The sequence below is a fragment of the Mytilus galloprovincialis genome, chromosome 4, assembly GCF_965363235.1.
Source record: "Mytilus galloprovincialis chromosome 4, xbMytGall1.hap1.1, whole genome shotgun sequence".
In the NCBI taxonomy this organism is placed as follows: domain Eukaryota; kingdom Metazoa; phylum Mollusca; class Bivalvia; order Mytilida; family Mytilidae; genus Mytilus; species Mytilus galloprovincialis.
Window position 1 is genome coordinate 93,436,955 of NC_134841.1, and position 13,527 is coordinate 93,450,481.

A 13,527-nucleotide genomic window follows, 5' to 3' on the forward strand; every position below is an offset into this window, starting at 1 on the left:
AAGATGTGGTATGATTGCCAATGAGACAACTATCCACAAAAGACCATAATGACACAAACATTAACAATTATAGGTCACCGTACGGCCTTCAACAGTGAGCAAAGCCCATACCGCATATAGTCAGCTATAAAAGGCCCCGATAAGACAATGTAAAACAATTAGTTCGAACCCCGCTCGTGCGGGTGCACTCGACTCCAATCTTAATTGACTAGGATTGTCAGTTTTCCTATCGAAGGTCGCTGGTTTTATTCTTGGTACGCTGGCTTCACCGACCAATAAAAATGGCCGCCGCCACGAAATAGCCTAAATGCGGTGTTTAAAAGTGGCGTTAAAACAAAAAAAAATGAAAATCAAATGCATGATGCAGCTTACTAAAACTTGAGAGAAAAAATGCCATATTAATACATAATGCACAAACCATCAAATATGTCATTTTGTAAAAAAAAGTCATACTGGGTAAAACTATTTTGAAAACCGTAACTGGTCAATGACTCTATGCTTTAAATTATTATATTACAGAATGATTTATCAGCAAAAAGAAAGTTACAAATGATGAAACAAAAACCAACAACAACCAAACAACAGCTTAAGTAATGGAAGACACTATGTATGATCACATTCTGTAGCAACTCATACAGTATTGTCACAAAAAGAGCATGGCTGAGAAACCTTCCATTTCAGATAACTATAAATTACCAATATCACAATCGTTACAAGATGCAGTCGATGAGATAACATCAAACTCTCCATTAGTAACAGGTATGTATTCCTATTTCAATTAAGACTACTGCGATCATATTCAATACAAGTTATGTGTATCAATGTATATGTCGTGTACAAGTTGCGATTTTGTACAGGTTATAACATGTACAAAAATGTTGTACATGTTATAACTTGTATAATGCAAAAATACAAGTTATAACATGTACAAAAGTACCTCATACATGTTATAACCTGTACAAAATATTGCTTAAAAATGGTTTTAACTTGTACAAAATTTAAGATAAATCTTAATGAAATAAAATGTACATTTAAATTCACCAATGCATAAAGAACAACAATAAAAAGGCCAGAACGTGTCTTTTTCCGTAGAGGAGAATGATCACAAAGTTTTAGGAATATTTGTTTCATGACTTATATTGGCAAAATGTGTTTTCATGTAATTGTATGTTTTATGCAGTCCATCATGGCTTAAATAAGTGTGGACCCCTCAAAGAGTTGTTGCAAGGGTTCTTAACGTGCAAAGAGCGTGGCACTCTCTTTACTCGAGGCATCGGATTTAACGCCCCCCTTCTGACCGGACGTGACTGCGAACTTGATACATCCCGCACAGCTAAACGGACGCCCCACTTCGGCAAGCGTTTTACTGCCGGTCGGGAGAAGACCAAGTGACCATATTTCTATACCCCAGTCACCCTTGGTGTGCATTTTCTAAATGACAATTACATTACATACTAGTTCTAGTAACTAAATTCTTCCAAAAAATTTAAGAACAATGCCTAATAATTTTGGGAAATATTCCTCCCTCTCTTTGTATAGCATGCAAAGACTTAAACAATGTCTTATATTCTTACTCTGTAAAAGCAAGAGAGAGCTGAAATAGTTTTCATTGGACCACGCTTCATTATCAATGTCTTTGGATCTACTCTTCAACATTTTTGGCCTTCGGCATGTCACTTATGTAAATTTATAACTAATTTTTGTTTATAAACTATAACATCATTGCATGAGGCGAATGTCATTTTGATGTTTTAAATATATATCCTCTACTTTGAAAACATGTTTTTGTGGCCTTTGGATGTTGTCTGCTCCATAGGTGTGTTGTTATCTTTTAGACACATACCCCATTTGCATTCCCAATTTTATTTGTAGACACATCTGTCCTGGCTATCCTCTTATGTCTTTTAGTGTCAACTAGAATGAAACTATTTTACTATTACCCTCAAAGTGGACACTCACAATTATAATTCATCAAATAAAGATATGACCATAGATAGACATAACAGGATCATAAGACATGTTCTAAGATATATCATAAGATATGTCCTAAGATATATTTTATGACAGGTCTTAGGAATGCTTCGTAATACCGACCCCTGGCCATTAACTATACCAAAAAAGGACAAAACACACTAACATGAAGGAATAATAAAAAAGTAGTGAAAATACTATTGAGGTTAATAACGTCTGTTACGATAATAGAAACATATCCTTATTTTTCGATTTTGTACAAGTTAAAACCATTTTTAAGCAATATTTTGTACAGGTTATAACATGTACGAGGTACTTTTGTACATGTTATAACTTGTATTTTTGCATTATACAAGTTATAACATGTACAATATTTGTACACGTTATAACCTGTACAAAATCGCAACTTGTACACGACATATATATCATAATCGACATATTTTTCACAAGAAAAACTCATGTTATGTTGAGCTGGAAAAAGTATAAAACACAAAAATACTGAACTCTGAGGAAAATTCAAATTGGAAAGTTCCAAATCAAATGGCAAAATCAAAAGGAAAATATTTTTAAGTAGTTAAAAAATTGTAAAAGAGGAGCGAAAGATAATAGAGGAACAGTCAAATTTTTAAATCGGAAATGAACTGACAATGCCATGGCTTAAAATGAAAAAAAGGACAAATAGACAATTAATAGTTCACAAGAAACAACATAGAAAATCTAAGACTGATCAACACAAACCCCAACAAACACTAGGGGTGATCTCATGTGCTCCAGTAGGTTAAGCAGATCCTAATTTACATGTGGCACCCGTCGTGTTACTTATGTTATTACAAACCCGGTAAATAGTTCAACTCGATAGGTCATAGTCATGAAAAGGGAAAGGGATTGTAGTTACGACGTAAGAAACATATTCAATAATATTATCATCTATGAAACAGTTATTCCATAACGGTCAAATAACTCGTGATGGCGTCCGTAAAATTTAAGAAAGGATGATTTCAACTTCACCATTTGGAACTCTTGGTTTGATAGCTTCCGTGTGAGCAGAAATCCTCTAGATCTATCAAAGAAATCTTGATAGGAAATACAAGCACGGGAATATCGTATCAATTACTCAGTATGCAGGCTTTTCCATAACGGTCAACAAAATCGTGATGGCGTCCGTAAAATTTACGAAGGAATGATTTCGACTTCATTATTTGTAACTCTTGGTTTAATAGCTTCCTTCTGAGTAGCAACACTCTATCGAGGAAATCATGATAGGAAATACAAGCACGGGAATATCGTATCAATTGGGAAATATATACTCTGTATTCAGGGGCTGCTGGAATGTTGATACATAGAAATGGAAAGTTCACAATTTAAGACACCCTGACCTATATATAAAAAAAATGAAAAAAATATTCAGATTTGTAGTACGGAACATGTTTTGGATTATAATGCTGAAAAATATTAAATTATTATCTCTTACATACCAGTGAGTTTCAGCTACTGAAAAAACAAAATCACAGATAGACATACGAAGGTGTGATATGAGTGCCAATGAGACAACTCTCCATCCAAGTCACAATTTGTAAAAGTAAACCATTATAGGTTAAAGAACGGACTTCAACACAGAGCCTTGGCTCATATCGAACATCAAGCTATAAAGAGCCCAAAATATAACTATTCAAACTGAATTTAAGTAGAGTGCTTTGTTTGAATCCGCAGCGTATCCTGACTATAAAGGGTAAGATCAAATTAATTTACGGTACCAATTTTCTTGCACCAGATGTGCATTTCAACAAATAATTAACTGATACTTATGTGGCAATTATTAATTCTTAATTTGTTATCATATTTACAGCAACTCCAGCGGATTTAGATGATAACAAAAAAAGATGGTTGGTTGTTGGAATATGTCTTCATAGTATTATAGCACCAGCATTGAGGAACTACATTGCTCCCATTTTATCAGACCTTTATAATGAGCTAAATAGCTATCATAAGATCGACACTCAAATATATCCAACTCATCTAGAAAAATACCCACCAACACATTTCCCCCTGAATTATGAAGCTGTCAATAACAACAAAGCACTGTATCGTTTCCAGAAGGCAAAGTGCAACTACACTATCAAGCATGCTGTTGATTTATCAAAGCTTTTTCTACTCACACACATGGCACAGTATACAGGGTTTGATGAAACATGTGAAACGAGTGCTTTGCTGGAATTGGTTATCAGCATTGACAAATTCGCTCCAGCTTTAAGGTCCGATGCAGTTGAAGTACGTAAAGTATTTGTGTACGCTGATATATTACTAATTGTTAAAAATATATCAATATTTGTCTTTTTCTTCTAGTTATAATGTTTATTTATAAAACCATTGGTCTTAATCGCTAAATCATTGCATATTTCAAGTGAGAAAATTAAACAGACCGAGTGATGTAAACTACACGCTGAGATGATAAAATAATTCAAGTATTATGCAAACTGCACTTAGTTCAATGCATGATGTGAACTTCTGATCTAATCGAGGTTATTTTAATTATTTGAGATACAGTGGAATTTCTATTACAGGAAACATAATTATTTGAGTGTATAGAACCGCAAACCATTGTTAACAGATGGTTATCTTTAACATTAGACAATACAATTTTTTGTACTTTGAGAAAACAATTTAATTAATAAATATATCAACTAGGAAAACAATCTAAGTCGTCGGTGTAATTTTTACCCAAGTAAATGTCACTATTTATTTATGTATAAATAGTCATCGTCCTCATGATATCAAAATACCCATTTGTTCAAGAATCCCGTAGGCAAAATGTAGTAACAGGCTGCAAAACAAAATTGATGGTTTGCTAATGAATGTTCCAACTATTTCCTCATTTTAATCAAGCTTTTCATGTAATATACTTTTTTTGTCTATGTAAGGTACGACGAGATTTGAGAAATCCGTGGGCTCACTGTGATTTTACAAAATGGGATGCTGTAATGTATTCTAATGCATTCAAGCTGATGAAGAAGCTCATACTAGATCTTAGTCTGAGTTCCAACGAAGAGAATCAAATCATAGGGAAACTTGAAACATGGGGAATAAATGGTAATGTGCAAATTTTAATTCTTGATTGATTAGGAAGTTAAGTATGCAAAATGTTTAGTATACATTATAATATACTAGGAATTTACCAATTTTTGACACTATACTCACATATATTTCATAACAATGTTGTGTTTAGCATTGAGTATGCGAAAATAGTAGCAAGGGTGAGAGACAATAGTGGACGACCCGAAGGGGAGTGCACTATCGTCTCTCACTCTGGCTACTATTTTCCGTAGTCAATGTTAAACACAACATTAATATCATTATTATACTGACTGTTTACTATTTCAAGGTTGCATTTCTGTAAATATTGACAATGCAATTTCTCATAGGAACTCCTTTTACGGCTAAAACTGTACCACTTTTACTTTGAAGTTTGATAAAAAGCTTATTCTAGAATCGAAAGTTCATATGCACTACAATTGTTTTCAAAGGTCAAAATATAGGGCTGTGTGCGGCATATTTTCAACGTTTGTATGCTCTGAACTTCTCAGAGTTTAAACCAACACTAATTTTCTTAAATACCCCTACCTCAAATGAAAGGTTACCATATATTTCAATATAAACAATATGCACATGTATATTTACTGGTAACATATTTCCAAGTGATGTCTCTGTGTAACCAGTATGTAAACACAAAATTAATTTTCTATGAATATTCAATATTTCCCCGAAAGAGGTAACCGTATGGTTTGTATATACAAAGTGCAACCTCAAATAGTGCTATTTATGTATTTTCTGGGTAAAAAAAAATGCTTTTAGTATGAAAAGAAGCCCTTTATGTAACACTGCATACATACAGGCTGTCTTAAAGAATCAACTTGACAGTTAAAAAGAGTCTTTTAAGTCTATCTGAATATAAATCATTATTGACTAGTTAAAACTTTTAATTTTGCTTACATTGTAAGTTGATGCTAAAGGTTGTCTTAAACTTGTTATGATGTATTTTATTTTGCTCATTCTTGAAGACATGAAGTCATGTTTACTTCAAGATGAAGTACCAAAAAGGCATCGTGTCATAACTTTGATTGCCCGGTATTGTTTTTGAATTTTGTCTAAACAAGGTTTACTACATACCCCTTCCATTTCATTCTTATATACATTTTCCATAGTACTCAATAACTTACAAAAAAAACCTGATGTGGTCATAACTATTTATCTATAACAAATGACTTATAAATTATTCAAACAATTTTGGCTTCAACGGCAGTAAGCAGAACAAAAACGTTATACCAGAAACTACAGTATTTTAAAGTCTCTAAAAATGTCACAAATATTTAAAAAGTAAAATCACAAAAATACTTAACTTAGAGGAAAATCAATTCGGAAAGTCTATAATCACATGGCAAAATCAAATAACAAAACGCATCAAAAACGAATGGACAAAAACTGTCATATTCCTGACTTTGTACAGGCATTTTCAGATGTAGAAAATGGTGGATTAAACCTGGTTTTATAGCGCTAACCCTCTCACTTTGATGACAGTCTCATCAAACAAATTCCGTTATATTTACATTGATGCGTTAACTAAACAGACACAGTAAATAAAATAGTCAAAATATGGGTGCAGCAGTCATCATCGTATAACAATTTTAAAAGGAACAATTTAACAGAACACAAAAACATCTATCTACGAACACATTCATTGATTTGTGTGTCTGACGTCAGAAAATTGTATACGTCACATAGATTTGTCGTTCAATGTACATACAAACAATTTTAAAATTTACAATGTTAGCATACAGGGTTAAAAAATCAAAAGTATGTAAGAATGAATTTCAGAAATAGACCGAGATTTAAATGTTATCTACTATTTTTCCCGTATTGTTCAATTGTTTGTCAAGCTAATAAAATCCAACCCTCTTGTTTGTCAAAGCAACAAATTGCAAGCACCGCCTTTGCACATGAAATTGACAATGATTGACGTCAAAATTAATAGTCTGTTGCAACAGCAAGTCATACTTTTATCGCATAGTGCAGTTAACGCTATATATTTCTTTTAAAAACTATGCCAAAAAAAGAGCAATTTTACTATATAAGGACATTCTTACAGGAAGTAAAATAATCAATAATCTAAACAAATGGGAATAATACTAATAAACTGTATCAGTCCGAAAAGTTTTTCTTAATTCACGGCAGGATCTTTAAAAGACAAATTTTTGAACGCCAAAAACACACAGAGAGCTATAAGACATAAACATAATCCATCTAATATCAACTATATATAAGGGAGTAGGTTATATTCTAAATAAAGTCTTTAGATTAATGAAAAGTATGTTCCAAATCATGTCAGTACTGAAGCAGCGACTGCTGAAGATACCTTCGAGGACTAAAGTGTACCAACAGAGTATCTTCCCAGTGCTATAAAAATGAAAATAATACATCATAGATTTTATACATCTGAAGCAAAACATAATTGTATTGAAAATAAGGGAAGCTGCATTATATCATGAAAATGATTTGGCAGAGTAGTTAGAGGGGCACTAGCTACGAGCTATATAAAATAATTATACTTTGGGTTGTATTGTTCAATTAATAATGAAGGTGAAATAGTGAAATGATAATTCGCTTTAAGCAGGCAGTATGGTTAAACTTTTTTTCAAAATAAGCAAAGAAAGATCGATGATGAATTATACACTTGCAAGTGATTAATTTGACCTTTTTTAATCAGTATTTATGTGACCTTCATTTTTTAAAACCCCTAAATAGAGATGGATTACGCATGACTGATGCGTTTTCAGTTATTAAAAGGAAAAGAATGTCAACATAGGAAGTGAAACAGAAAAAAACCCACCCGATAATGTACTTTTTTTTAACCTTTAAGAAGAAATCAAACAAAAAAACTAGCCAAAGTTAAATTATTTCTCAAATACTTTTCACTGTTTCCGTTATGAATTTCTAATGTAGAATGATGAATAACATCCGACAAATTCATTATTTTTTTTAATAAAATAAGAAATAATACATTAATGTGTACTGTTTTTATAAATTGATGATATAGGTGTGAGGAGATTGAAAAGCAGCAGTTTAGTTTCATTCACAGAAAAATGCACTTTTTGTTATTACTATTAATGTTGTATAACTTAAAACAGGTTTTGTAATTCAGCTTGTTGATATGGGATCAAATTCCACTAAAAGCTGTTTTAGTTATTCGATTCAATTTAAGTATTGAATAATGATACAAAATATTCATTTTCGTTGAATTCATTTCTATAGTACATACGATGCATTTTACATTGAAGGAAATTAATTAATGTTCATCATATTAAGTCTTAATTCAGTTGAGAAAGCTTTAAAACACATTATATACATTCTTCTCATGTTCTTCTCCAGTATATTTTCGGATCCATGACAAACTTATGGCAAACTCACAAGCTATATTCTGATATGAATGATATGAATTTGTTTCACCTTAGCGAAGTCACACATATCATCCTGACTTTCGTGTGAGCTTGATCTTTGACCTGAAGATTAAAATACTTTTTTAAAGTAAAAAACTGGATTGCAATTCGGGGCTTTTTATTGCTGACTATGCGGTACGGGCTTTGCTCATTGTTGAAGGCCATAAGGTGACCTATATTTGTTAATTTCTGTGTCATTTGGTCTCTTGTTGTGAGTTGTCTCATTGGCAATCATACCACATGTTCTTTTTTTATATTTATATGCAATCAGGCGCTGCCGATGAGTCGGCTTCTCTAGCTCCGTAAAGTTCTGTTTCACGTCAAGCAAATATAAAATTCAGGTTGTTTAAATCATCAATTCGAAATGTTAGAAATGTCAAATAGCTGGAGTAGTTTAAATGCTTGCTAATAACAGGTGATTTTGTGTTCGATGTTTTACTAACGAACTATACTGACCTATGGCGAATAGATTCAACGAACTTACTGAAAAAAATTAACGAGACCGATACATAACGCACAACATCTGGAATAAACAATACGTTGGTTATACCTATGTATATTCAAGTGAGCATCTACGACTATCTTGCATTTCAAATTGTTAATATCGTCATTATTAAAGTCATTAAAAGACCTTTTCAGTTGTTTCATGTCGAATTATCATATAAAACAACAATGGAAATTCATTGCACCTCCAAAATTCTAGATCAGAAATTATCGCACTTGCAGTAATAATGCATCGCATTAAATTTTATAGTTGAAATGAATCACAATCAATATTACGGTTTCAGCTGCTTTAACTACACTTTTTTGGACTTTAATTCTGTTATTCATAACATTAAAAGGGTTTAATAATAGTAGTTAATAAATAAACTTTATTAATAGTCGGCAAGGTATACAAACAGAGACAACATATGATCTAATGAGCTTTTAACCGACATACAAGACTTTTATATAAAGATACAACACATAATACACATGCAAAACATTACAAAGCACAAAATGAAGCACTAAAAGGATAAAAGTAATTAGCAGAATGCAAGCATAAGCTAGGTATTAAAGCTAAAAACCAAATAAGTGTAAACTAGGCATAAAAGCTGGTAAAATGCAGAGCATGTAATATTTACAAAAGGGGGTATGATCAAAATGATTAATAATTTCATTATAATAGATTAACTAAAAATCTGCACAAACTGTGCACTTACATATTCTACAGTATATTCGAATTAAATTGTGTAAACACATTCTTTCAAAGCGTTTATTTTGTATTTTAAACAAGTAAACAAACGCAGCTTTCCCCATCATTCTTTATTCTACAATAGACATACTCGCATACTACTTTGAACAGTCAAACTAAGAATTAACCTCAAACTAATTGCAACAGAAAATGTTTTAGTTCTAATCTATAGCATTGTGCCCTTTATATACACAGAAAAAAGTCCCATAAATTCTAACTTGAGGAAAAATCAAAATCAGCATTTTTAATTTCCTATGGAAATGAACACTGAAAGGGGAGATAACTCTAGCAAAAATGAGTCTTTTTATCAGTTTTTGGTTGTTTTTTCTTGAAATTTATGTAAAGTATGATACTTTGATGGGGTTATAAGTTTGTATTTGACTAAATTATATAATATTCTGCGCATGAAATGTTCAAAACCGAAGTGTTATGGGTAGTTTTATTTTTCTCGTGCATTTTTCATTAAAGATATTGCAAATTTGAAGCTTTGTAACCATTTTGAAGAAATAATGTGAAAATTTGTTATTGTTTATATCTGTATATTATATTTTTTCAGTAACTTACTTATCTAAAAAAGTCCCATAAATTCTAACTTGAGGAAAAATCAAAATCAGCATTTTTAATTTCCTATGGAAATGAACACTGAAAGGGGAGATAACTCTAGCAAAAATGAGTCTTTTTATCAGTTTTTGGTTGTTTTTTCTTGAAATTTATGTAAAGTATGATACTTTGATGGGGTTATAAGTTTGTATTTGACTAAATTATATAATATTCTGCGCATGAAATGTTCAAAACCGAAGTGTTATGGGTAGTTTTATTTTTCTCGTGCATTTTTCATTAAAGATATTGCAAATTTGAAGCTTTGTAACCATTTTGAAGAAATAATGTGAAAATTTGTTATTGTTTATATCTGTATATTATATTTTTTCAGTAACTTACTTATCTAAAGAAACTTTAAACCACAAAAAGAAGAATACATGTTTAATTATTTTGGTTAAATTTGAGATTCTTTACCTTGACATGTTGAAAAATTCAATAAATGATCAACTAATGAATTACGAAATCTAGATTACAGCTTGATAAAATATATGAAAACACCTTTAGGGTTGTTTTTTATACTCTAAAGACCGCTAAAAAATCAAGAATCAATACATTCTGATGAATAGAAGCGGTAACGTTATAATTTTGTGTCAATTTTTATTGATGTGTTTGCCTTTTTTGCAAGAGTTATCTCCCTTTTCAATGCAAATCTCCATCGGAATTTTGAATGGTGATTTTTTTTAGCCTTCCTCTAGTTAGATTTTATGGGACTTTTTTCTGTGTATATTTGGGATATAATGCTAAAGATTAAAACTAAAAAAAATCTTCTGTTGCAATTACTTTCGGGTTAGGGTCAAATTTATAAATGCTAGATTGATTGGACTATACGACAGTCAAAATGATTCACAATTTATATACACTGGGAGAGTACTCCTTATAAAAAAACCTGTCCAAACAGACTTATGAGGAGGAACTATTAAAATTGACACTTTGTAAATTTTATGGAAACCATTACGAATTGGTTGATCTATACGCTGTGTTTATATATCCAACATTCATGTATTTTGTTATGATGTCTCTTCTGTAAGTCTATTTGGATATTGTGTTTGTCTTATCGTTTGTGGTTTGAATTCTATTTTCATTTGTTTTATGTATGTAAAAGTTAAGACAATTAATCAGTCAATTCGTATATAGGATTTTAAAGTAAAAGCAACTATGTGCACATGATTTATTTGTTTTCAATAACACAGTTTGAACCGATATGGATAAAAAGTACAAATAGTTACATCATTAGAAACACAGTTCTACATTGATACCAGGATTATAATTTAATACATCAGACGCGCGTTTTTGTCCACATAAGACTCATCAGTGACGCTCAGATCAAAATAGTTATAAAGAGAAAAAAAAGTACAAAGTTGAAGAGCTTTGAGGACCATAAAATTCTAATATAATTATTGTGCCAAATACGACTAAGGTAATCTATGCTTGGGATAAGAAGATTCTTAGTTTTTCAAACAGGTAAGTTATAAAAACGACCATATAATTGATATGTATGTCAACACCGAAGTGCTGACTACTGGGCTGGTGATAATATTCTTGTAATGTTTAGAAATATGTATATAAAATAACACCATTACAAACTCAATCCCAATTTTATATATGATGTGTTTAGAAATTTATCTGTATTGGAATGAACTTTACAAAAAATACGTCACGTTTTGTAACTTTGATATACCGTACTATTGTATAATTTATTTATGTGTTTCTCCCGATCCGGAGTGTTTGTCATCTAATGTTGTCATTTTAGCGATTTTATTTTTTACATTGCCATATGAGTGGGAGGTTTGGTAAGCCATACAAACAGGTTCAACCCACCATTTGTTGTTAAATTGTCCTGTATCAAGTCAGGAATTTGGCAGTTGTTATCAAATAGTCCGTTTCTATGTGTATTGGCGTTTGTTTTTGTAAATAAAATCAGTGTTTCTGTTGTTCCGTACTTTTCCTCTTAATATAGTTGATGTGTTTCCCAAGATATTGATTTGTGGTCCGGATTTGTTTTTGCTTTACCTATTTATGACTATTGAACAGCGGTATGCTAAGGTTGCCTTTAGTTACCATACATCTGATGTGAATTAAAATGTTCCTAAATTTAAGATCAGCCGTTCTTGTGTAAGATGTGATACACCCTTGAGTCACTATGTTAAGACATATATCAAGATGTCTTAATAAAGCAAACACGTTTGATTCATTGAGATAAAGTTTCTTGATTTGATTTATCTGAATTAAGCTTAACCCATTTACTGGCATAGTCCTCAACTTCATCCTCCAGTAACCTGAAATTATTATTCCAGTAAATAGACTTGAGTTATCAATATTCCGGGGCTTTGGTTAACAACCCTCGATGACGAGGTACCCAGTTATCAGACGATCAGCAGGGCGGTCAATATGTGTATGGAAACAATGCACAAGGTACAACGGATGTTTTGATTTTCAAGCCTGAGGGCAAAGGTCTCTTATATATTAATATAATAATATCGACTAGTTTATACTTCAAATATGATAGGCAACTTGATTCAAATGTTTCATGTACCAAGCAAATTCCCAAAATGATGCTTGGACATGTTTTCTTTTTTTTGGAGGTTTTTGGCATTCTGCATGGCAAGTGAAAGACGAAGAATAATGGTATTTTTCTTGATGATACCGTTTCATTTCGAGACAGCTTTAACGTGTTCAACATTCAAATAATCTTGCAGTCTTATAGAAGAAAATATTGTTTACATCAAACTTCAATCTATTTTTCTTTTAGGTGAACAATTTTTAAGTGGAACACCTGTTGGTCTCGAATTAGTCAACGCGATTTGTCAACAAACCTGTGTGTTAGGGGAATATGGAAGACAAATAGCAACAGGCACAGATGATAATTTTATGAAAATCAACTATGAACTAGAGAAAATTGAATTCCTGCTCATTAACAAAATAGATCAGTTAAAGAAAGACATGGAAAAAATAGACAAAGTAAGTAAATTGATAAATGTTTTGAAGAATCTCTTATGATTTGATTATCATGTTCATTGGGATCTTTCTTTTCCTTACGGTTAATGTAATAGTTGTTACAACATCAGCTATTATAGTATTATATTGTAACGTTCCGAGGTTTTCTTGTCAAAATATACACCCGTAGTCACTTTTGTGGGCCTCCGGCAAAGGAAGTAATAATAAAAATCATAATGGAAGTTCATAAAACTGTGTTATTTCTATTTAAACAATACATCAAATACAGTGGTTCATGAA

The 13,527-nt window shown here is 31.6% G+C and overlaps 1 protein-coding gene across 1 annotated transcript; it reads left to right on the forward strand.

The window, feature by feature from the left end:
* Nucleotides 1-568: 568 nt before the first annotated feature.
* Nucleotides 569-4,320, forward strand: LOC143073786 (uncharacterized). Its single transcript, XM_076249543.1, has 3 exons — nt 569-759; nt 3,818-4,239; nt 4,315-4,320. Exons 1-3 carry the CDS (start codon nt 657-659, stop codon nt 4,318-4,320), a joined length of 531 nt encoding a protein of 176 aa, XP_076105658.1. The 5' UTR covers nt 569-656.
* The last annotated feature ends 9,207 nt before the right edge of the window (nt 4,321-13,527 follow it).